This window comes from Ictalurus punctatus, chromosome 3 (assembly GCF_001660625.3).
Source record: "Ictalurus punctatus breed USDA103 chromosome 3, Coco_2.0, whole genome shotgun sequence".
In the NCBI taxonomy this organism is placed as follows: domain Eukaryota; kingdom Metazoa; phylum Chordata; class Actinopteri; order Siluriformes; family Ictaluridae; genus Ictalurus; species Ictalurus punctatus.
Window position 1 is genome coordinate 21,408,461 of NC_030418.2, and position 23,493 is coordinate 21,431,953.

Sequence of the window (23,493 nt, forward strand, 5' to 3'; positions counted from 1 at the left end):
GTCTTTCTAGGTTTAATTACGATCATAACTGTTATACAATCATAATTAGTCACAGAACTATAATAATTTTGAATGAGTCATAAGGCTTCACAGGAAGGCATACTCATAGATACTTGAATAATACAAAAGGAGTAAAGGTTGAGGATAAAAGTTACTTACTTATTCCTAACTTGGCTACTTCTTCTAGATCAGTAGTAGTCTTTGCAGCAGAGATCGCCCCAGGAAGCTTCAACGTAAATGGGAGAACATCCCTACAGAGAAGAGGCACAGGCAAAGGGGACTAAGGGTATAAAGTGTACTAATAGGGCCTATAAGGTTCTTAAAACAGTATAGAAGCTCTGCTCTTGAGGGGAAAATAAAGAGAGACAGTAATGTGGTCCTTCAGCTGTGAATCTTAGCATGTGAAAAGGCTGACATACAGAGGCTTGTGTTTGTCTACTGTGTGGCACTGACAAAGAGAAAGCCTCGGCAAGGCAGCCACAGAGTATAATAAGGGTTGCATGGTACAATAAACTTGCAAAGCAAGATAACACAACTGATTCAGCATTAAACAAGGAAGCATATTCAATAATTACATAAAAATAATACGTTTCTAAAAACAATACTTTAGTGGCAGTTGAGCCACCAACAAAGTATCATGCAATTACAAAAATGTTTTTCCATTAAACACCACGCATTATACTGTTCACTCGCTCTCACAGAATTGCAGCAAGGCTTTTGTGTCTATTGTGTAGTGATGTAGATCCTCTTACCTGCTTATACAGCAAAAAGCCACCAGTCGAAAGAGATCGGCGAAGCTGATCCCTGACCCCTCCAAGGAGAAGGCTGAAACACACACATACATACACACAAGAATTTACCACCACTAGCAGTAGTAATGCACAGTGAAGCTAGAAAGGTTTGCATTTGCACCACTGTCAAAGTCCACGTATGCATAAGTACCTCCCACTGTTAGAGGAATATGGGACAAATAGAGGGAGAGAACCAAATTTGGGTTAATGTGAAACAGATGTGCTAACTGGCAGCAAGTTATTGTGGAAATGTCATTATCCCTGTTATTCAGTTTTAATTAAAAAAGAAAAAAAAAAAAAAAACACACCAGAAGATGGGACATGATGGGTTTTTGCAGTGACAAAGGAAAGCGTTAATCTTATTTTAATTATCTTGTGAGAAGTGTAATTATAAATGCCTTAACAACTGGCATTCAAAATCCTTTGGGTATTTCAGAGAAGAAAACATTATATTTAAGATTTTAAGCTCCTTTACAATATTTGACCCATTTTCTTAACCACATATTTTAACCCTTGCATTCCTGCTGCAGTGTTATATGGTATTTAATATGATCCGTTTTGGAAATTTAAGGTTGTAAGTAGTCAGATGTACTGCCTTGGGATATAATTAAATGATTAAAAACACAATTATTAATACAATAAATGTACAGTAATATGCATTTATGATAAAAACACCTTAACATTAATAACTGAAAGACTGGAATTGAATTCCAGACAAATACTTGTCTGTAACAAAGCTGGAAAATAGATTGGTTTAAACAACTAGGAAACTATGGTTTTAAACAACTAGGGAAAAAACCAAAACCTAGGACTCTATAAAGCACTGACAGCACACGGTCTGAGAACACTAAGCCACACAGCTAAATATAGCTCACACACAGTCATTGTAATGTCCAGACAAACACAGTGGATCAATAAAAGGCAAAAAAATAGACAGGTAAAACCAGTCAGTTTTTTTTTTTTTTTTTTTTTTTTTTTAAGTGGTGGGCAGAAGGAAGTGAAAAGATGAAAGGAGAGACATGGTTCTCTGGTATTGTCTGGCACTCACTGTACTGGCTCTCTGTAACTGGGAAGTCCCTCACAGTCACTGGAGAACTGTCTGTGTCCATACGCATGGAAATCACCTTCTTCTGGAGTTTAGATGACCTTCTTACCAGAAATGTCTACAGCACATACACAAAGAAATAGGACAAAAGATAGAAGACAAACATTACACCAATGTTCAACATTGTGCTGTGGTACTGTATATGTGATTAAGATTTCAAATGTCACTCAGGTCAGGTTACGCAATGCAACATCATGAGTTTAGCTCTGGCTCAGAGAGCATAATCAGCAGTTAATAAAAAAAAAAAAAAAAAAAGCTCATTATGCTATTTTAAACTCAACTCTGATGTCAAAACTGACATTTACTGTATTTCAGATTACAATAGCCACTTTTAACCTTCTACCAGGAGCTGAAATATAGCTAATGAAATCGCTGATAAAGTATAATATGCCAGCAGGCATATTCACATGCTTCAAAATGATCTCGTTCATAAACCATTGGTGTGGCAAACAGAAATCTCCAAAACTTCATGGGTTTGGATGGCCTATAGACATGCAGTTATAAGGTGTACCAAAGCTTTTTTTTTAAAAATAAAGATTCACTGTAAAACATACTTACAAATACAGAATATTTTACATGAATGTGTCTACTTCTGACCCTATATGCCTGTATAATAAGCCACTAACGTATGTATACCATATGTAACATATGCAACCAGTAGGGGAAAATATGCTCCTTTTAGCTTGGTGCAAACATAATAACAATCCTAAAATCAGTGCTATAAGAAGTTAACACTACAATAATGAGAATGATAACACAAACAAATGCCAATTGTAAAGTGAATTAAACATTGTTGTAGCTGTTCATAAGGATGTCCAGTTTCAGATCAGAAACAATATAGAGCTATACTAACGAGACTGAACAGAACTAAACTGAACTGAAAGATTACAGATCATATTCTCCGGCCATGAACGTAAATTGCAACCTAACTGATGTGTGTGGTGTGTAATTTTTATATATATATGCCCATACACGATACATGGTGTGTACAGTATGCTCACCCCGGGTGGCTGAGGCTGCAGGATGCGTTTTGCTTCTTCATCATTGAGTGGCAGTAAAAGCCAGACAGGGTGTGTGTGTGTCAGTCTGTCCAGCACACTTATGCGCCGGCCTAGAGAGTCATAGCCAGAGTCCCGGACCCCTGCTGCACCAGTGCAAACCGACGACTGCAGGAACAGGCCACTCACCTCCCCTTCCAGACTACAAAGAGAGTAAAAAATGAATGGCTGCAATGTATGTCAATGGAAATATCTCATTTTATTCAGAGCTAAACACTTTCCATGGAAAATAATTTGATCAGTCATATCTGATGTTCATAAGAGCATCTGGAACAGCACTTCCCAATCCTGGTCCTGAAGAACTGCTGCATATTTTAACATACTCGCTACTCAGTTTGACAATTTGTTAAAAAAAAAAAAAAAAAGAAAGAAAGAAAGAAAAAAAAGATGAGCTAGAAAAGAGAAACACTAAAATGTGTAGTGCAGATGTGCTTGAGTAGCATGACTGAAAACTGCTAGCTCAGACTTGTGCATATCAAATCTTTGTTGTTGTTCTGCCACGAGACACTGAGTCTATGCGATAAAATGTGCATGCTATCCCTGAAAGAACCGGAAACATACATCATTTTTTTACATTTTAAATCCATCTACAGAGCCAATGTGATACAACAAATACAAACCAGGCCAAACACATTTTCAATATATTAACATAGTGTAGTTTCTCTAATAAAATCCATATCAAAATGTATATCATAAAACCCTCTGCAATTAAAAATCGAAATATTGCTTGCATATGGGAAAAAAAAAATTCCCGTAAATATTATTTTGTCACCAATGAGGCTGAGGCACTAAAGAGGAAAATGCACCCCCTAGTGGACAGCATTAGCATTAAAAACACACACTCTGTACGCATAAAAAGCATACAAACCTTAACTTCAGTAACCAAAAGCATACTTTTGGCTCTTTTATTTATTTTTATTTTATTTTATTAAAGAAATGACTTTTTGTTTAAAAAAAGTAGTGTACCTCATGGGGATCAGACATGTTCCCACAAGGTAAAAACTGTCAGATATACCTAAAACATAAAAACACTCCCCACATACACTCCTCAGAGCGACAGCTAATTTAATAGTTAATCATTTTATTCTTGGCCAAACAAGCCACTGTTAATTAACTGGGTTCGGTTCTTGGATTTAACATTAAAGAACCATCCAACAGATCACTGAAGTTGCTACAACTGCTTAATAAAAAAAACAAAACAAATATAATAATACAACCGAGGCCTCTTGTTAGATGCCACCTATAAATATATATGAGAAGTCAAGGGAGTGAGAGTGTGAGAGAGCGAGACGGAGTGAAAGATCAGGACAGAGCGAGAGAAAGAGAGTGAGTAAGAGACAGAATGAGGGAGCGAGAGGACTCACCCTTGTAGGAGCTTTGTGTCTGGCTCTCTAGCTGTTTGAACCATCTCCTGCTTCAGCTCTGAGATCTCCGTGGAAAATGTGTCTATCAGCTACAGAGACACCCAAACACAGCAGAGTTAAAGACCTGTAACATGCTCTTGTGCACTTGTGCGTGCATGTAAAATAATATTTCTGCAGATTCAGACATGAGTCACAGCTGCTCTGAATCCAGTCCAGAGCTGCTTCCCTTTTATTTAAATTGACCCCAGATTCAGAGAAAACATTACCGAAGGGAGAACAGGAAAACTGACAGTACACTAAATGACTGGAAATCATGAATATTTACATCACGTATAGAAACCTGTAGTACTAATGATGGAAGTCTAATTCAGATCAAATGTTACATATCGAAAGTCAGAGACTTGGTTTAATAGTCATGCCCTTGTGCTTTCTGATCACACAAAGGAGAAAGTCGGGTTTACTCAAGACTAATATGTAAGTGTAGTGTAACATGAGAAGGTTTTTGATATGGTCCAGGTTAAAAGAATCAGTTTGCTGTGTGTTTTGATTGAACTAAGTGAGGAGAGTAATGCTGCACTTAACTTGCAAGTGGGAAGTCTAAACTCAGAATTAAATAATGTTCTAGCTCAGTGTATTCAAAGTATAAAGTGGGAAAAACATGGAAAGTGTGTGTTTTGTTAGCAACCATTTAACATTAGTAATCATGAATATAGGATTTTTTTTTTTACATTCTTAAAATAGAGAACTGTCTGGTCAGCAGGGATAGGAGACAACTTATTATTATAATTTTTTTTTTACTTTTGATCATTCTGAACAGGAATAATATATTTGCATTCATGTTCATTTGCTCCAAGCCCCTATTTAGAATTAACTCAAAAAGAACGGTCAATAATGTTCTTTATATATGATGCTATATTCTGTTCTTAGGAAGACTAGGATGTAAATAAAACCAAACACTGCATTTCACCAGAAACTTATTTATTTATTTAGTAACATTTTCAGAGTATCCTTCCACTTTGCAGGGTCATTTATTGCTTGCAAAATCGTGGGAAAAATACTTTCTGCACGGCTTTTTACTACCATTACCATATCTTTGAAAACCAAGCTATAGTTGACTAATTAGCCAGACATGGTAAATTCTGGACAGGAATTTAGGCCTTTTGGAAAATCGTTCAAGTTAGGCTGTACTTTCTTATACTCACTATGTAATGGAAAAATAATGTTCTTAATCGGTTAAGCACGCAAAATGACGTTTTCATGCTGGAACAATTTAGAGTCACCTTGTTCACATTTTAGATTGCATTAAATGGGCACTTCTGTTCGATAATAACAGGGGGCAGTGTTTCATCACTCTCTCTAGGTCCAGGTCTGGCAGTTTCAGAGTCTATTATAAGACAGGCTTACTTCTGAACTCTCAAATATTTTAGAACTGAATATTTAAATCATTTGTTATCCTATGGAACACTAACCACACTTTCCCTTGTGTTTTTCCCTTCAGTTTTTCTGAGCCAGCAAATTTCAATTACACTCTGTATATATTTGTCTTACCCCACAACCCTAGTCAGCAAACCACAATTACACCCCAGTCTCTTGTGCACTGAATGCAGCTCACAGCCAAAAAAAAAAAAAAAAAACACAACGCAGTTTCTATAGTCTTTTATAAAAAAATAAATAAATAAATTATATATACACACACAGTATCTCACAAAAGTGAGTACACCCCTCACATTTTTGTAAATATTTGATAATATCTTTTAATGTGACAACACTGTAGAAATGACACTTTGCTACAATGTAAAGTAGTGAGTGTACAGCTTGTATAACAGTGTAAATTTGCTGTCCCCTCAAAATAACTCAACACACAGCCATTAATGTCTAAACCGCTGACAACAAAAGTGAGTACAAAGTGAAAATGTCCAAATTGTCGATATTTTGTGTGGCCACCATTATTTTCCAGCACTGCCTTAACCCTCTTGGGTATGGAGTTCACCAGAGGTTCACAGGTTGCCACTGGAGTACTCTTCCACTCCTCCATGATGACATCACGGAACTGGTGCATGTTAGAGACCTTGTGCTCCTCCACCTTCCGTTTGAGGATGCCCCACAGATGCTCAATAAGGTTTAGGTCTGGAGACATGCTTGGCCAGTCCAACACTGGCCATCATTTTAATAAATTATAAATATATATATATATATATATATATATATATATATATATATATATATATATATATATATATATATATATATATATATATATATATATTCTTTTAAGAGAAATTAAATATGTCACAAATTTTTTGAGACATGGACTACAATACAATCTAGTATTAAAATCAATGTTATTTAGTATTTAGTTTTATTTATATATATTTTTTTTAAAAAAAAAGAAAAAAGAAAAGCTACTGAATCTACCCTGTGTTTCATAATGAAAGGAGGGAAAATGGTTTTGCAGCAGTTCCTGGCAAAGAACAGGCTTTCCCGAGATCAGTGGCCAGGTAAAACCACCAAAATCTAATTGGTAATATTAGGTAATCCACACATGTAGAATGGAAGCTAAGAAGTAAAGACTTAAGAGGAAACTTAGAAAATCTTTGACAGATTTAACATTAAACGCAGCACATTCCTCAGGGCTAACATCATTGAAAGAGAATATAGTATCATTTACAAGTAATATAATAAACAGACTTTAGATAATGAAAAAGACAGGACAGGGGATGAGAAGAAGACTCCAAAACATTAAATGAATAAAACATCCATGTGAAAGCTGCTAGGCAGAGTCCATGGGTCCAGGATTTTGCATTAAACAAAGATTAACTATGGGGAAAAAAACCCTCAGTATATATTTTTGCTTGCTCTAAGGAGATTTAGAAGGAAAGTATGATGCCTGTGAGGCTGGCAACCTGGTGACTGGCACTACTGCCTTTTTAAAAGGTCAAAACACTCTTCTGAATGGCACTCAGTAACTCTCTCTAATGAGCTCAATGATTTAGTCATACGCTGTGTGGGCATCCAAAATGGCAGCCCAGACCATAGGAAACTACATATTCCTGGACACATTGTTAACTTTGAGCAGACACATGAGAAAGTCTATACAGAACAAACTAACAACTGATGGTAGAAATCCTCCACCAAAAGAAAAAGAAAGGAAATAATGTATTTTAAAAAATAATAATTAAAAAAACAACAAAAAAAAAAAACAACACACACCTGCTACTGAACAAAGCTAAAAGCAACTCTCTGTCTTCTACTAAATAGCATTGGGAAACAAGAGGTAATAAAAGCTGTTGTTCATTCATATCCATAATCCTAACAAAAATCCACTATAATCAGAGAAAATCTTCATAAGTGCACATGGCTGATTTATTCAAGACTTTGGCTGCAGCAAAACTCTTGACTGAAACAAAGCCAGAGACTTGAGTCAGTGAGTAAAACTTCCTTTAAAAAAAACAGATTACGTCACTGGTTTGGTACAAAATAAAAGAAGCATGAACTAAAGGCTTCAGTAAATCTGGCCTTGGAATACCCAGTAATGAAGGTACAGTCCTTAAAGAGAATACACATTAATACTTCTATCCATATGCTAAAAGAATGAGTGAAAAGTACCGTACATTTGAGGCTCAAGTACTTGTGTAAAATAACATTCCAGAGGTTCACACCAAAATCTAAGTGAGCTGGGAGTAGTGTGTATTTCTGTCCAGCTCTAAAATCAGACTGCTTCAGAGACTAGAGACCGTGTGGAATGGAGTGCAATAGAGTAATCAAAGATACATGGGAATAATAACATAAGCCGTCAGGTTTTAAATCCATCCAGCTGTAGACAAGTGCTCACAAATATTACATTATTACACTTTTTTCAACACAATTTATTAATTATCCATTCTGATAAATATACTAATGAAGTAAGAACTGAAAGAGCAGGCTCTGGAGCTTCTGGTTCTCAGAGTTTGAATATTCTCACTGGCTTTAGCCCCAGGATGGAGGCAGAGCACCAACAGCAGACTAAACAGACTGCTTCAAAAACCAGGAAACACTTCCAACTACAAAGAGCACTGTTCTTTGTAGATTCCATTTATGTAATTGCCAGAAGACGATGAGCAATTTAACTCCTAAAACATCCAAAAACATTTTGCAGGTTTCAAGAAAACTATTGAATACACTATATACTGGTACCTTAAAGAAGCTGCTACTGCGGTCCATCTGGCAGGGCTTCAACGACGCGTCTGTGGCCATGTTGGCGTTCTGCCTGCTCCGCTGTGTGCTGCTGCCAGGGCTCTGTGGAGCATAAACACACCGTTTATCTGAGGAAATTCCAGCTCATTCCAATAGGGCAGGTCAGAGACCTGAATATCAGATGGAGCTCCAACAGAAGTCTGTGCTCTTTCTGCTCTCATACTCTTACACAAAAATGACTTCTGTAGAGTCCTCTCCACTCTCATCTTTTATTTTTTGCTGCATGGAATGTAGTCAAACACTCTTTCCCGAAACACACACACACAACTCTTCTCCACACCTACAGTCCACCCTTTTCTGTAAATAGTTCCTCAAGAGTTGGTGTTTGTTGTGATGCATCATGCGTCATCTCCCAAAGGCAGTGTGTACTTTGGACAAAAAAATTCAGCAAAGTAAAACCAAAAAGGCTATCAACTTTGTGCTCTTGTGCAGTTTTACTTCTGTAGTTCTTTTAAAAAAAAAAAAAAAAAAAAAAAAAAACTTTAGAATGAAGTCAGGAATGTTAGCCTGGGGGATGACTACAAGCAACAGGTCATACCATGTGAACAAACTAAGGGGGTGATCAAAATCAGTTTACTCTGAGGCTAGTGAAATATGAGTCAGTGAGCAACCTATGAATGTACAACTCTATTACCCCCGTTGGCAACCTGGCATTGAGCAGTACAGACATGACATCATAAAGCACAAATGTCTAGATATCCAAATTATAAGGTTTATGCCACTGCCTGTTCTTGTTGCACTGAAATGACTTATTTTCTGAGCTCCTGTCATTTAATAAACAAAAGAACATGTATTAGCAAGAATCCTCTTGATATTTCTGGTCCAATATCATTATAAATGACCCAGAAATAGGTAGTCCAAGACTCTACAACCCCTTTGCACATCCTAAATTCCTGTGGATTTTGTTAATCATGAAAGAGCCTCGCTCACCTCCTGAATAGAAACTAGCTAGAAACAAAGCCACTTCTGACAAATTTCCAGATGCCTGAAATCCTGACACTCAGAAGTCTTGGTCCAGCACAGCTGTGCACAACATATGTACAACAACCTCCTGCGTTCCTCCTGCACAATTCATACTACCTATACAACTCTTACAACAGCAATGTTATTGTGAACAAAAGAAACAATCTTGTTTTTCTGTACTCATTTAGCTCTATTTTATTGGGGTAGTACACTGTTATCGGAGTGGAGTGTCTGTGAATGTTGTTTTGTTCCTCACGCACGATAAAAAGTCATGTTCTGTTTGAGAGACTCGTTCACTTTTGATGTAACTGTAAACTCTAAACAATCTTTCTTAGGGTCTTCTTGACAAATCATTTGCACCACCTTCCAAGCCTTCTCCCTTGTTTCCTTCCCTCAAATGATCACACCCTTACCTCTGAAATACCCTGCATGTTTTGTCTTCCAGACTACAGTTAATTATCCAGCATGAAGTTGCAGTGGATCAAAGACACAGTGCGCTGCCCGTTGTCTTATTTGTTCTACAAAAGCCAGCAAAAACAGAGGCTTGCTTTTCAATGCTGTGATGCATGTCTCAGGAAATGACTGAAGCATGAGGGGGGAAAGCAAAAGGTCTGCCTGTCTTAGCAACATTTCCTGAAAAGCATTGACCCTCTGCTGATGGATACATGCTGAGCAATATACATTAAATCTCCTTCTTATTATGCAGGTCTGTACCTCTTGTGTAAAACATAAACACGCATGCATATTTAACAGAAAAAGTAGTGGAGATCCTTTGTTTAATCTGGGCTGAACCCACTTGTTCTCCGACACACACACACACACACACACACACACACACACACACACACACACACACACACACACACACACACACAGTTAGGTAAACAGGAAGGCCTCTTAACTGCCAGGCAGAATAAACATGGGGAAAGTCATTACTTGGGTTATTGGGGACCAGAAACACTCAGAGTCACGAAATCTTTCACAACACATCCTTCATATGAACAGACACATATGAATACGGAGAAAAATCTCTACAAGACATTACTAATAAAGTCTAGGCAAAGAATTGGTAATATACAAGGAAAACAGGGAAATAATCAATGATAGACCACAGCACACTGCCTTATCACAGAGAAGCTTATTATTATTTTCCAATAACAGCACATTCTGAAGTGTTTTATTCCTCTTACACCACAGCAATGTGTCAATGATTACAATTTTCAATTTATTAATGAATAACACATCATATTTGTAAAGATACATTTAGTTACATTTAATGTTGTGGAATGTCCATGAAGAAGAGTTAGTACTTATTATCAATTACTTTATGGCAGCTATAAACAGTCACCCCTCTCCCAAGCCTCTCTTTTTCACTCTTTCTTAAAGTTAATAAGACAAAAAACATATAAAAAAAAAAAAAAACACAAAAAAAAACACCCATGTTATGTTACTTAGAAACCACATAGTGCAACAAATTATGTCAGAAACCTTAAACTCTTAAAAAGCACTGACACCCGAGCCTCCTTCCATTAACAATAAATAAATATCTTCATACAGAAAGCTTCACCATATCAATGATTATATGTCTTTGTTAAATAACGTTTTTATTCGGTTATTATTAGGCTTAGACTGTGTGAAGACTTTGTCCCTGTGAAATAGCTCTTACTATAAAAACATATTAGGTATTAGAATGAATGTATTAATATAAACCTGTCATTACACTACAGTTCATTCTGTGTCGTTATAGAAAATTAACCAACACCTTCTGACCAATCAGATTCAAGAATTCAACAGCACTCTTGTATAAGTAACTTTATTCTCAGCAAAGAAAACTGTCAGTCACCCCCTGTGCTGCCTTGGACCATGGTACACTATGCGAACAATAGAGATAAACACCGCATGCCATCCGTAAGTGTATGAGTGTCTGAGTTTGTGTGCATGCCAAAGGAAGGCTCTTTTCAGAAACACAAAGACACATCTGAGCTGCAAATCACAGAGTTGCTCTGTCTTCAGAAACACTCTTCCAACACACACACACACACACACACACACACACGGCAGGTGCAGAGGAATCACTGAGGGCCATGGCAGTTTCCTTGGCAGCACTAGTAAGGTTTTGAATGGAAATTGAAGAGCAGACAATTAAAGGATGTGTTTTAAAGCAACACATCAACTATATATAGAGATATGAGACGTTCTTACTCACCCTTATATAGGGATGCTCCGATTGATCAGCCACCAATCGGTAGATAATCACATTCTATGACTTGATCGGTAGTCTCTAAATTTGGCTGATCTCACAAACCGATCACAATTTGATGATGTAAAACACATGATGATGTTAAACTTTAGCGCTGCAATCATGTGAGGAATTATTACGAGGTCTCAAGAAACAATGAAAAATTCGCCATTTGCCTATTAAAATGTTCATTGCAAAACGAATATTTGTTGTGCTTATTTATTTAAATTGCAATTAAAACAACCTACAACATTACTGTAAATAATATAACCAAGGTTATTACTTCATCTGAAAAAAAAATATACTTACATATCACTTATATAAAGCTTGAACGATCGGTATCGGCCGATCATGATGACAAGAAATCGGTTATCAGTATGGGCTGCAAAAATCGGAGCATCCCTACTCTTATACATAATGAACACATTTTTGAGGGTGTGCCCTTGTGTGTATGTTTTTGCAGCTGTAGCTTTTCTGAAAAATGACACATCTGGGCCAAAAAAATGCTCCGTTTAGAAAAGATCCCGGTTTGTCATTATTGTTATAACTCGTGTAAAAGGGTAGCCGAGGGCTGGAAAGCAATTCAAAACTGATTGGAATGGTATGCAATAAGCCAGAGAAAATATTCCCCACTGCTGGCACGCATGTTTGTGAGAGCAACCAAAATAAATATGTGTGTTCTGCACGGCTCCCTAGGCTGACAGATGATTAGATACATTAAAGGCACATGCCAAGCAAAATAAAAAATGTCACCATCAGTACATTTCTTGTAAACTTGCCTATATCAGCAGTGACAAATCAGATTTGCTGGTTTGAAGAACACCCTCCTAATGACGCTCTTTAAAGGCGGAAATCAATTCTGAAGGACTACACCCTCCACCTCATTAGACACAGAAATAAACAGGAAAGTCCCCAATAATAAGCACCTTACTGCACTCACTGAAACCTCAGTGCATGTTGCTACCTAGTCTTGCTGCAGGTCTTGTGCTGTCACTCGAGGGTTTTTCATGACCTGCCTTCTCAGAAATCTGGTTGCAGCAGTTGATAGCTTCCTTTTTCTGCCCCGTCCAGGTATTTCATACATTTTCTACCCCTAGACAGTTCAGGTATTTCATGTGTTCCAGCTCAAGCACACCTGGTGAAACTAATGAAACCCTTGATTAGTTGTATCAGGTGTGCCTGAGACATCCGTTTTGCATATTTGTGCTGTTGTGATGGATTCTATTCAGAATCCGTTAAAGAACATTAAAGGGGGTTGAATAATTTTGAAACTGGAGAAATCATTATAAGTTGCATTTTCAGTTGAATTTGGGGGAAACCACTTGAAACATTCGTTGTGTTGAACTATTTCAATTGCTTTTGTTTGATTTGTTCATTGCAAACATCTGAAAGTCTGTACATTTTGACAATAAACCTGATTTGCAATGGGGGTTAAATAATTTTGATCGCAACTGTACCAAGGACACACACTTACAAGCAAACCCTGGGCAATTCAGGGAATTCAAGGTGGCGCCTTCCTTATATTTCATTTTCTCAGGGTCAAGGAAATGCTTCAGGGAAATATTTGCACGTCTGTTCGCTTGGGGAAACCCTGCATATCTGAGAATTCTGAAAATATAATGAACTGTAATAATGTATTAATATGTTTCACTTCTGCACATGTCTCAATCACAATAAAATGACAGCATTTTAAAATCTGGCTACCGTCAAAAGTGAAAAGGGATAAAATTGCATTTACACTGGCCATTCACAAACTCCACTGAAAGATTAAACTGCTCAACTAATCTCAGCCTATTTGATGAGGGAACTTACTGTTTGTGCTCCAACTAGTTAAGAGAAGAATAGAAATTAAACTCATCATCTATAGCTTTAGGAAGGAGTGCTGCGCAGACACAGACAGAAGCAGAACTAAATACCTGAAGTGATGTAAAGTGTTTAATAATGGGTATCCAAGTGGTGTGGCGTACTTCCATTACAATAATTATTAATGCATTTTCCAAGGATCACAAGTATTTCTGGTTGTGAAAAATGCATAAACCTACTAAAACTATTGACACACTAACCTGAAAATCATTCAGTTATGGAGTTCTTATATTTCACAATTCAACTAAATGATAACTACACAAGAGAACATTCACTCACACAGTGTTGGCCATGGTCAGTTCTTCAATACTCACTAAACAAAACCATCTGTATAGAAATCATCTGCTGATAGAAGGCATTAACCTAGTGTTAAATGCCCATTACTGCAAACAAAGTCAGTTTTCCTAAGCTTGGGTGTTCTTGCTCTTTTATCTTGGAGATTTAAGAAACATCCTCCCATCAAACATAATAACATCTGGGAGATAATACTCATAGGAACCCACCGCAGGCCTGGACAAGCACACACGTATAGTCAGAGATAGACACAAAGCAGTAGACACCAAAGAGAAACACCCACATACATTTACAAACAATGAGAAGAACAGAGTCCACAGTAAGGAAGTATATCCTTCTGTAAATACACTGCATTTTAACTGCGGTCATGGCTTCAGGCGAATAAACTAGGTGCGGCATAGTGGAAAGAGAAACTGGTTATAAGGCACAGATTTTGGCTAATGAAGTCAAAACTGTGTTCTCTCATTAGGATCCTGCTGCTATACAGCCTTCTGTTCAATAGCAACATCATAAAATGAACTTGAGATGTGGTCTGCAGAGACAGAAGAGGGTTCCTGGAGCAACTAAAATGGGGTTCCATGAGTATCCCATACAGGAAGTGGCAGACATTGCAAGAAATCTACATCTTGTACAAACATTCAGCTAGACCACAGAGAATAAATGTGAAACCTGGAAGTTCCTATATAATGTGAAACATTGTGACTTTCAATTGACTTCTGATCCCTGTGTAAAAAAGGAAAAAGGAGTAAGAGGACTGTGAATTACATTAAGACAAACAAAAATAATAAGAATCTTAAAATAGCCACAACCTCATTCCAAAGCATAAAACCTTCCAAGCTCTTACGGTTAGAGAGTCTTGCATAGGTTTGTATATCTGGAATATGTATGTAAGAATACTTTAAAAATTTCCACCTACACAAACACATCTCTCCCAAAACACATACCCTCATTCACCACATGAGCTGTCTATGGCTTATAATGGTAGCACCAAGTACTTGCACATGTACATGTACTGGCAGAATGAGAATGAAAGCAAGCAAGTGTGTGTATAGTTCAGGCCAATACTCCACAGGATGTAGGCAGCTACACCCTTCCACAATGTCCCAGGCACAGCTAAAACAGTTCACAACCAAGTCAGGAAATAATTCACATGTAGTAGCATAATCATACAGTAACCTATTACACATAAGTAGCAGTAAGGTACCGTGTTCAAATTCAATAATCCATCAAGGTTGGTTTACTCTCCATCTCTTTCTCTGAGCCTTCACATTTTCAGACACCTGTTAACTGGTCAGCGACAGTTTTTATGGTGATCCCTTTTCAGTGATATACAGATATGAAACAGAAAAGTGTTTGCCCTATTGTTCGGTGATCGCTAGTTCAAATTCCAATGAGACCACAGCCATCTTTGGCTGGGAAAGAACAAAAGTGGCCATGTCCTCTGTCAATCACAGCAACACTAGCCAATCATGGGTGTCTGCGAGCTCATGTATGTGGAAGAGGGCAGATCGCGCGTTCCTCCGAGTGTGTTCGAAAGCATATGGCTGGCCTGCTTCACATGTCTCAGAGGAAGCAAGTTTATTCCATTTATTCAACCGGGTTCCTAAATTTCTAAGTGTGCTTTTGAGTTCTTTCTTCATCTCCTAAGCTACTGATCTGCTATTTTTGAATACAAGTGGATTTCTCTTCCTACAGGAACTTTGAACAGATGACTTGACTGTTGTCTCAAACATCCCCTTTCTTTGGAATGTTGTGTACGACACTATAAATGTTTAATACCGCTTTGTTCACTAATGAAGTCCAATGCAGTTGCTCACTGGATTCTGTGTGGGCACATGGATCAAAACAGAATTGCTATTCTTGAACTATGTTCTTGGATCACAGAACTGGCATGAGAACTGATCCCACCTACACCAGGAAAGACCTTTGTCAAGTTAACAATGGACCATGGATTGAGAAACTTTCACTCCAATTTAAAGCTATAACACACATCCATTTTTCCAAGCCCTGGTATCATGCATGTACAACTGCAGGTGTTGGATTTTGAGAAAATGGATAGAGTTGTCTTTTAGACATTTGCTACACTGTATTTGCTGCATTCTGCTCCCAGAACCATTAAAATGTTCACAAGTTGAGAGCTACCAGAAGTAAAACAAAACTTTTTGCGGCAACAGGAAGTTGTCTTCCTGAACCGTTGAGAATGCTACCACAAATGCTGAACACATAAGTGGTAAAATCACTGTGCTGTTAAGCAGTCTAGGATATTCTAGATCCAATATGGTATGTTTTTTCCCCTCCATATTTTGAGATACATTTAAGATGACAGAGTACCTACATCCAACAAAAATAATTTGACATTTTTACACCCCAAAATAATCCAAATCTGTTACTCTCCTAGAAAGGTCGGTTTGAGGCTGTCTATCTATTTCAATGCCTGATTCCAAGTAGCCAATAACAAAATCATATTAAATCTAATTTCATTTACATGCCAATGACCTTGTACTTGCATAGGGCTGGTGTTTCTGTTTTGTTTGGTAAAAGACTTATGACAGTAAAACAAAGAAAAATAAAGAATTTTTATTTTTTGTGACTTGATAATTTCAGGTCATATGCAGTCTGGCTTAAAGGAAAAGATGTCAATTATACTGAATTTCACTGTCCCTCCCCTGCATCTAACCTAACTTACAGTGGTGCTTGAAAGTTTGTATATAATTTTCTGCATTTCTGTATAAATGTGACCTAAAACAACATCAGATTTTCACACAGATTTTCTAGAGAAAGAGAACCCAATTAAACAAATGTGACAAAAATATTATACTTTGTAATTTATTTATTGAGGAAAATGATTGAATATTACATATCTGTGAGCAGCAAAATTATGTGAACCTTTGATTTCAGTATCTGGTGTGACAATCGTGTGCAGCAATAACTGCAACTAAACATTTCCGATAAGTGTTGATCAGTCCTGCACATCAGCTTGGAGGAATTTTAGCCCGTTCCTCAGTACAGAACAGCTTCAACTCTGGGATGTTGGTGGGTTTCCTCACATGCACTGCTTGCTTCATGTCCTTCCACAACATTTCTATTGGATTAAGGTCAGGACATTGACTTGACCATTTCAAAACATTAACTTTTTTCTTCTTTAACCGTTGTTTGGAAGAATGACTTGTGTGCTATGGGTCATTGTCTTGCTGCTTGATGCACTTTCTTTTGAGATCCAGTTCATGTTCAGCAGAGGTCCAGAAATATGCCTTTAGAATTCACTGGTATAATTCAGAAATCATCATTCCATCAATGATGGCAAGTCGTCCTGGCTCAAATACAGCAAAACATGCCCAAACCATGATACTACCATCACCACATTTCACAGATGAGATGAAGTTCTTGTGCTGGAATGCAGTTTTCCTTTCCCCAAACATACCGCTTCTCATTTAATCCAAAAAGTTCTGTTTTGGTCTCATTGATACACAAAACATTTTTCCAATAGCCTTCTGGCTTGTCTATGTCATCTTTAGCAAATGCAGATGGGCAGTGGTTTTCTCCTTTCAACCCTGCCATGTGCACCACTGCTGTTCAGCGTTCTCCTGATAGTGGAGTCATGAACATTAACATTAGCCAATGTGAGAGAGGGATTTTTTTTTGTGACCGCATGGACTATTGCATGTCTTGCTCTTGGAGTGATCTTTGTTGGTCTCCAGTTTTGGGGAGGTTAATAATGGTCTTGAATTTTCTCCATTTCTACACAATGTGTCTGACTGTAGATTGGTGAAGTCCAAATTCTTTAGAAATAATTTTGTAACCTTTTCCAGCTAGATGAGCAACAACAACTCTTTTTCTGAGGAGCTAAAAAATCTCCTTTTTTCATGCCATGATGCACATCCACAAACAAGATCAGACTTTGACAGATCCCTGTTCTTTAAATAAAACAGGGTGCTCACCCACACCTGATCGTCATCCTATTAATTGAAAACACCTGAATCCAATTTTACCTTCAAATTAACTGCTAATCCTAGGGGGTCCTACTGTTTAATTGGGTTCTTGTTATCTATTTTTAGGACATCGGATGTTTTAGGTCATATTTATACAGATATATACAAAATTCTAAAGAGTTCACAAACTTTCAAGCACCACTGTAAGCCTACAATTTTATTAAGGGGTCACACTCTACTTCCTTACAAATATAAATACATATAAAATATAGTAAACAAACCTAAACTGAGGCAAAACATGTGGCTCAATAAAAATGGCTGAACGTGCCATCCTTGCTTCCACTATTAAGAAAAGATTACTCTTCACATATCTGTTGCAGTCACTCAAATAACCCTTCTTATTACATAGAAGGCACCTAATTTGGACCGTTTGCTTTGCATAGTGTCTTTCTGTAGACATCTGTGTCTCTTTCCCCAGTTTTGTACTATGAGACAGAAGCAGATGACTGGAGATCTTTGTACTATGAGAAATATGCATTCAAAGCATTCAAAGTTAAGAGAAGCAGGGCTCTACAGTGTGACCATTTCAAAAGTACTTTATGCGACTGTGAAACAGTTACTTTCACACTGCTTTTCATCACCTCAGTCAACTGAACAAGTGTGCAAATACTGCAAAAATGCCATTATGATGCCAAGAATAACATTGTACATTATCTGCTTCGGTCAACTTGCCAATCTCACAAACCGCAATGTTTTATTGATCACGCAGAATGACCTGAACCTGAGTACTTACCTCCCATATAATAGCCATAATATGTGTATTTCGCCTACTATACAGCAGGTAATATGCGGTTTTGGACGCAGCTATGCTGTCTTGTTTGACGTAAAACGGTTAAGCATTGCCGTGTGTGTATGTGTCCTGTTGTAAAATGCAACGAAAACTCCCACACGACGTTAATAATGTGATTAAGGTGTTTATATGTCTGTAACGCGCGTTACAGACATATAAACGATAATGGAACTAAAATAGGAATACTCCACATGTCTTAATTCGATTTGTGTTTACTCCGAGTATGACTTTAGTCAGATAAAGGTAATCAGAAATTGCTGTTTACATGCTAGTTTTTTAATCAGAGTATTGTCTTAATCGGGTTAATATCGGATTATTGTTCTCCAGGTGAATGTACGGACATTCAGGGCACTCACTTCATTTAAGCTCACGGTTGCCAGATAACACTAGAAAAGTAACCTCCAGTTTTCACGTTTTGATTTAAGACCCCCAAAAACGCAATATCAGCAGCAGACGTGGCAACTCTGTACCGGGGGAACCCATCTAAAAGGAACAACTGATAAACAAAAATAAACTAATAAAATGCAAATTCAGAAAATGTGCTTAGTTATAAATAAATCATTCAATAATTATATATAATAAATTCATAAAATGGAAATAAAATGACAAATGAAATAATGTTTAATTACCTATGGGTTGCATTTAATATCAATTTGAATAACTTAGTAGGCTATTTCCTTAGAAGGCTTTTAGCCTTCTTTTTCCGAATATGGATCATTTTTGTTAGTCTACTTTTAATTAGGACTCTATTGTTTAAGATATTTAAAAATAAATATTTTATGCTTGTTTATTTATCAATTCACCAACAGTATTTGTCATTGCTATTATTTTAATTCAATTAACAGTAACCATGAGCAGAGAGGTTACAATTAACTGTTTATGACAGGCCTCCTGATTAAAGTTTAAACAAAAAAAAAAGACTGGTATCTGTATCAGTTTCGGTCAATCAAGATGACAAGTAATCGGTATCGGCTGTAAAAATCCTGATCAGAGTGTCCCTAATGAACACCATTAAACTAAAGCACTTTGCCTCTGTCGGGTAAATGAACTCACCCAACCACATCCTATATAAGATTATTCAGATATGTACACAGCATACGCAGAGTAGTTTGAAAATCGGCTCCAGCCCAGAACCATGACAGTGGAAAATGTCTAATAGTGTAGCTTTAAATATATTTAAAAGGAGCAGACTTCAAAGACTGAACATTGAGGTTTATTGTATTTGTTTACAAGGTGGAACAGGTTAACGTTTTTTTTTTTTGCATACAGTCTGTAAAATTACCTGAAAATATTCAATTTAATTTATCAGAAGGTAAATAAATTTTCATGGCTCTCACTATGTTCCTAAAGTCTGTCATAATTGACAAGCTCAAGTTTTCTCATGCCTACTTGTGCATATTGTGGCACATTAATGTTACCATCTCTAAAATAATAATAATAATAATAATGATAATAATAATAATAATAATAATAATAATAACCTTCAACCGTGCTCCTAAATTTTTGACTGTGCTCCTAAATGTTTGTAATTAGAAGAACAAGTGCTCCTTAAAAAAATGTTATTGTAAAGCCCTGAGAAGAACAGTGCAGATTGTAAAAATAAATAATTAAATTATGACACAAATAATTAAATAAAAAAATTAAAGAGGTAGCAGCCTGACTTTAGATTGGTTTATTGATACCAGGTGCATTAATACCTAACATGACATGACATCAGCTTTGGTGTCTTTTATATTAACTAAACTGTATTACATTACTACACAACTACAGCAGAAAAGGAAATGCTTCTATGACTAGGCAAAGAATTTAAAGAGGAAGTGCTGTATAATACACAATGACAACTAAGCAAATAATTATTTGTGCATGGCTTATTACCAAAACACTGCAGTTCAGATTTTATCAGATACTACAATGAGAAACCCTGGATGGCAACTTGCCAGTTCTCTTACTAAGCCATTCTTGGAACTTGTTCTCAAGAAACCAGTGCTCTGGGTTTCCTTTATTACTAATAATTTCTCATTTGTAAGTCGCTTTGAATAAATGTAAATGTAATGTAATAAAACAACTAAGAAAATGAATGCAGGATAAACATTACACAACCAAGTCATTTCACATAGAATAGAACATAAACACTGGTATTTTTCAGTGCCCTATATTTTGTAATATAACCCTATACTAAGAACTTATGATAACATGGTTCTTCGAGACATGAACTAAACATTTCGGTTTCTGGGGAACAGACGTGACAAATGTGACGTGACAAAAGAAAGAAGGACTCGGATTGGGAGGTGAGGTGAACTTACAGACTGCATAGCCTGAAGATCAGCTAAACTATTCATTTGTTATTTCCGTTTCTCATAATTCGGCCTTGGCTGCAATAACCTATAGTTTATTTAATAGTTTATTAAGTACTAGAAGTGTTGTGGAATTTAACATGTAACATTTTAATTCTATTCTGCTGAAATGAACAAAATGACTCGTAAAAACATTTGTTCATTTTGCTGAACGAGATTCAAAGGTCCAAGTCAGTAAAATGATCGGATCCATTCACTACTACACATTAGGATTACAGCATTATGTTTTAATGTAGCCTAATACATAGTATTGTGCCATAAGTTATATGTGTGTCCATGTATAACCTAATCAGTGAAACTAAGGAAACAGGACTTTTTAACTACAGTGATCTCACTGGTCAGAATTCTTACAGTTTGATCCAAATGTGTTTCAGTTCTTCAAGGTATCATCCCTTAACAGGTTAAAGTGTACCCTATAAGGTTCTTTCTGGGACTAGAAAAGGTTCTCCTGGCATCACTCTTAAGAACCTTACTTTGATTCCTTAAAGCACTAACTAAGGTTTTTTTTTTTTTTAGAGAACGTATGATAACATGGTTCCTTGTGGCACTGCTGTGAAGAGTCATTACTGCGTCCTTTAAAGCAGTAGTAAATAAATGGTTAGCTAAAGAACTTGAGAGTAAAAGGTTCTTTCTGCAACTTAAAAGGGTTCTCCGATGGCATCAGGCTGAAAAACCCTTTTTGGTTCTAATTGGAACCTTTATTTTTAAGAATGAATAGTTAGGCTATGAAAACACCAATACAATAAAGGGTATTAACTGTATGTGTTGCTGGAAGGGTAACCTCAAGCATACATCTTACGTACCTATAGTACTGCATCTTTTGCCCAGAAAGGTGCATACTGTTAAACTTTAAAATGTTAAGGTTTACAAAGAAATTACAGTCCAGTGCAGCAACAAGAAATGGTACAGTTTAGTGCACTTTTTCAATAGAGTGTTGAATAGAGAATAATCTGAATACCAAACCCTGAACGTGATTCTTCATAACCTGTGTTGGTTTGAACTCCACCCAGTTACCCTGTTTTTCATCACATATATAAAACCAGGGGTTTCGAAGTGCTTAGACAATTGAAAAGGCCTACATTTTTAATATTTTAATCATGATACATGCGGGTTTTCCTTTCATTCATGATATATTTGCATCCAGATAAGACAACTAAGCAAACATTGATTAAACAAACAACAAACACGCGTGAAATGAGCTCAACTAGGCGATCAACCTGTTTACTAATAACGACATGGGTTTAGTATCTTAAGTGAAATAGGAAGGATTTAAATCACAGGAATGTGTCAAGTTTAGTTGCAGCTCATTTCACACTGCTTCTTTGTGTCACGGCACTTTACTAACTGGCCAAATTAGCAGGGACTGGGAGGGTTTTGGAAAGCTTAGTGCAACAACAGGTGCTGGTTCGGCATTTAAACAGCATAAATATACAAGAAACCAGTTGGTAAATGACTGCAATAAACAGGTGTAAACTAATATTATCAATTAAACGTGAGAGTACAGTGTTGTGCTAGTGAACGAGTGTTGGATTGTCGAACAACAACAACAACAACAACAACAACAACAGCCTTCTGTAGCTATCCTTAACACAGGTTTGTTTTACTCTACATGTGTGACAAACTACGAAGGAAACAAAAGTAGCATCAAACTATCCCCCCCAGCTTTCGAAAACACTGTAAAGAAACGCATTTTTCATTCCTACAACATGTGTTAAAGGCTGAATGCTCACCTCAGAGATGGTCCGACACAAAACACCAGAACACCGGATTCCTCCGAAACAACTACCCGCTGTTCACAGCACAGCTTTCCATCGCAAACACATCGTTTTCTGTCACATTCTGAGTTTGTTCCATAAATAAGCTAGGAGGAGTTCCTCTTCTGGTCTACAGGAAAGAGCTCTTCCATAATGAGTGTTTTCACTTGGACAGCGCATGCGACCCCTCCCGGCAAAAACAATCTCAGGAGAACAAAAGTAAATCCGCGTCGGGTTTCATGGTCACGTGGTTTCTACCGGAATGTCTTGGACTGGAATGTGGTCTTTGTTTGAGTAACAACCAAATTCACTTAAAAAGTTCACTGGTCCTGATCGACAGCCTGCTGACCCTCTGACTCAAAGCTCAAGTGAATGAGTTTACTATTAGAACTCTAGCTTTAATTGTTAAAATAAACAAACCTTCTACACATAGGCTAAGGGATTCAGACTTTTTGTCCCGAGGACCCCTTTAATGGACCCCCTCAGTAGCCCTACAGATTTATTTCATTCATGAATAGTAATGAAACCATTTAAATCAAATGACTATACATGAATGTAAAAGTTAACAAAGATGATAACTGTGATAATGGTAGGTTGTGATTGCTACCACTGTAACAATAAATATATAAATAAATATATATATATCACAGACCCCACTTTGAGAAGAAGTGTCTTATGTGACATAAGTAATATAAT

The 23,493-nt window shown here is 36.9% G+C and overlaps 1 protein-coding gene across 1 annotated transcript in view; it reads right to left on the minus strand.

Moving 5' to 3' along the window:
- rin2a (Ras and Rab interactor 2a) overlaps positions 1 to 22,991 on the minus strand; it is a 35,416-nt gene extending 12,425 nt beyond the window's left edge. The window contains exons 1-7 of the mRNA XM_017464438.3: positions 22,774 to 22,991; positions 8,492 to 8,593; positions 4,319 to 4,407; positions 2,898 to 3,096; positions 1,840 to 1,954; positions 753 to 825; positions 160 to 251 (exon numbers count right to left, since the gene is read on the minus strand). Coding sequence (XP_017319927.2) covers positions 160 to 251; positions 753 to 825; positions 1,840 to 1,954; positions 2,898 to 3,096; positions 4,319 to 4,407; positions 8,492 to 8,551 — 628 coding nt within the window. The 5' untranslated portion in view covers positions 8,552 to 8,593; positions 22,774 to 22,991. The remainder of the gene's footprint in view (positions 1 to 159; positions 252 to 752; positions 826 to 1,839; positions 1,955 to 2,897; positions 3,097 to 4,318; positions 4,408 to 8,491; positions 8,594 to 22,773) is intronic.
- Positions 22,992 to 23,493: the final 502 nt, after the last annotated feature.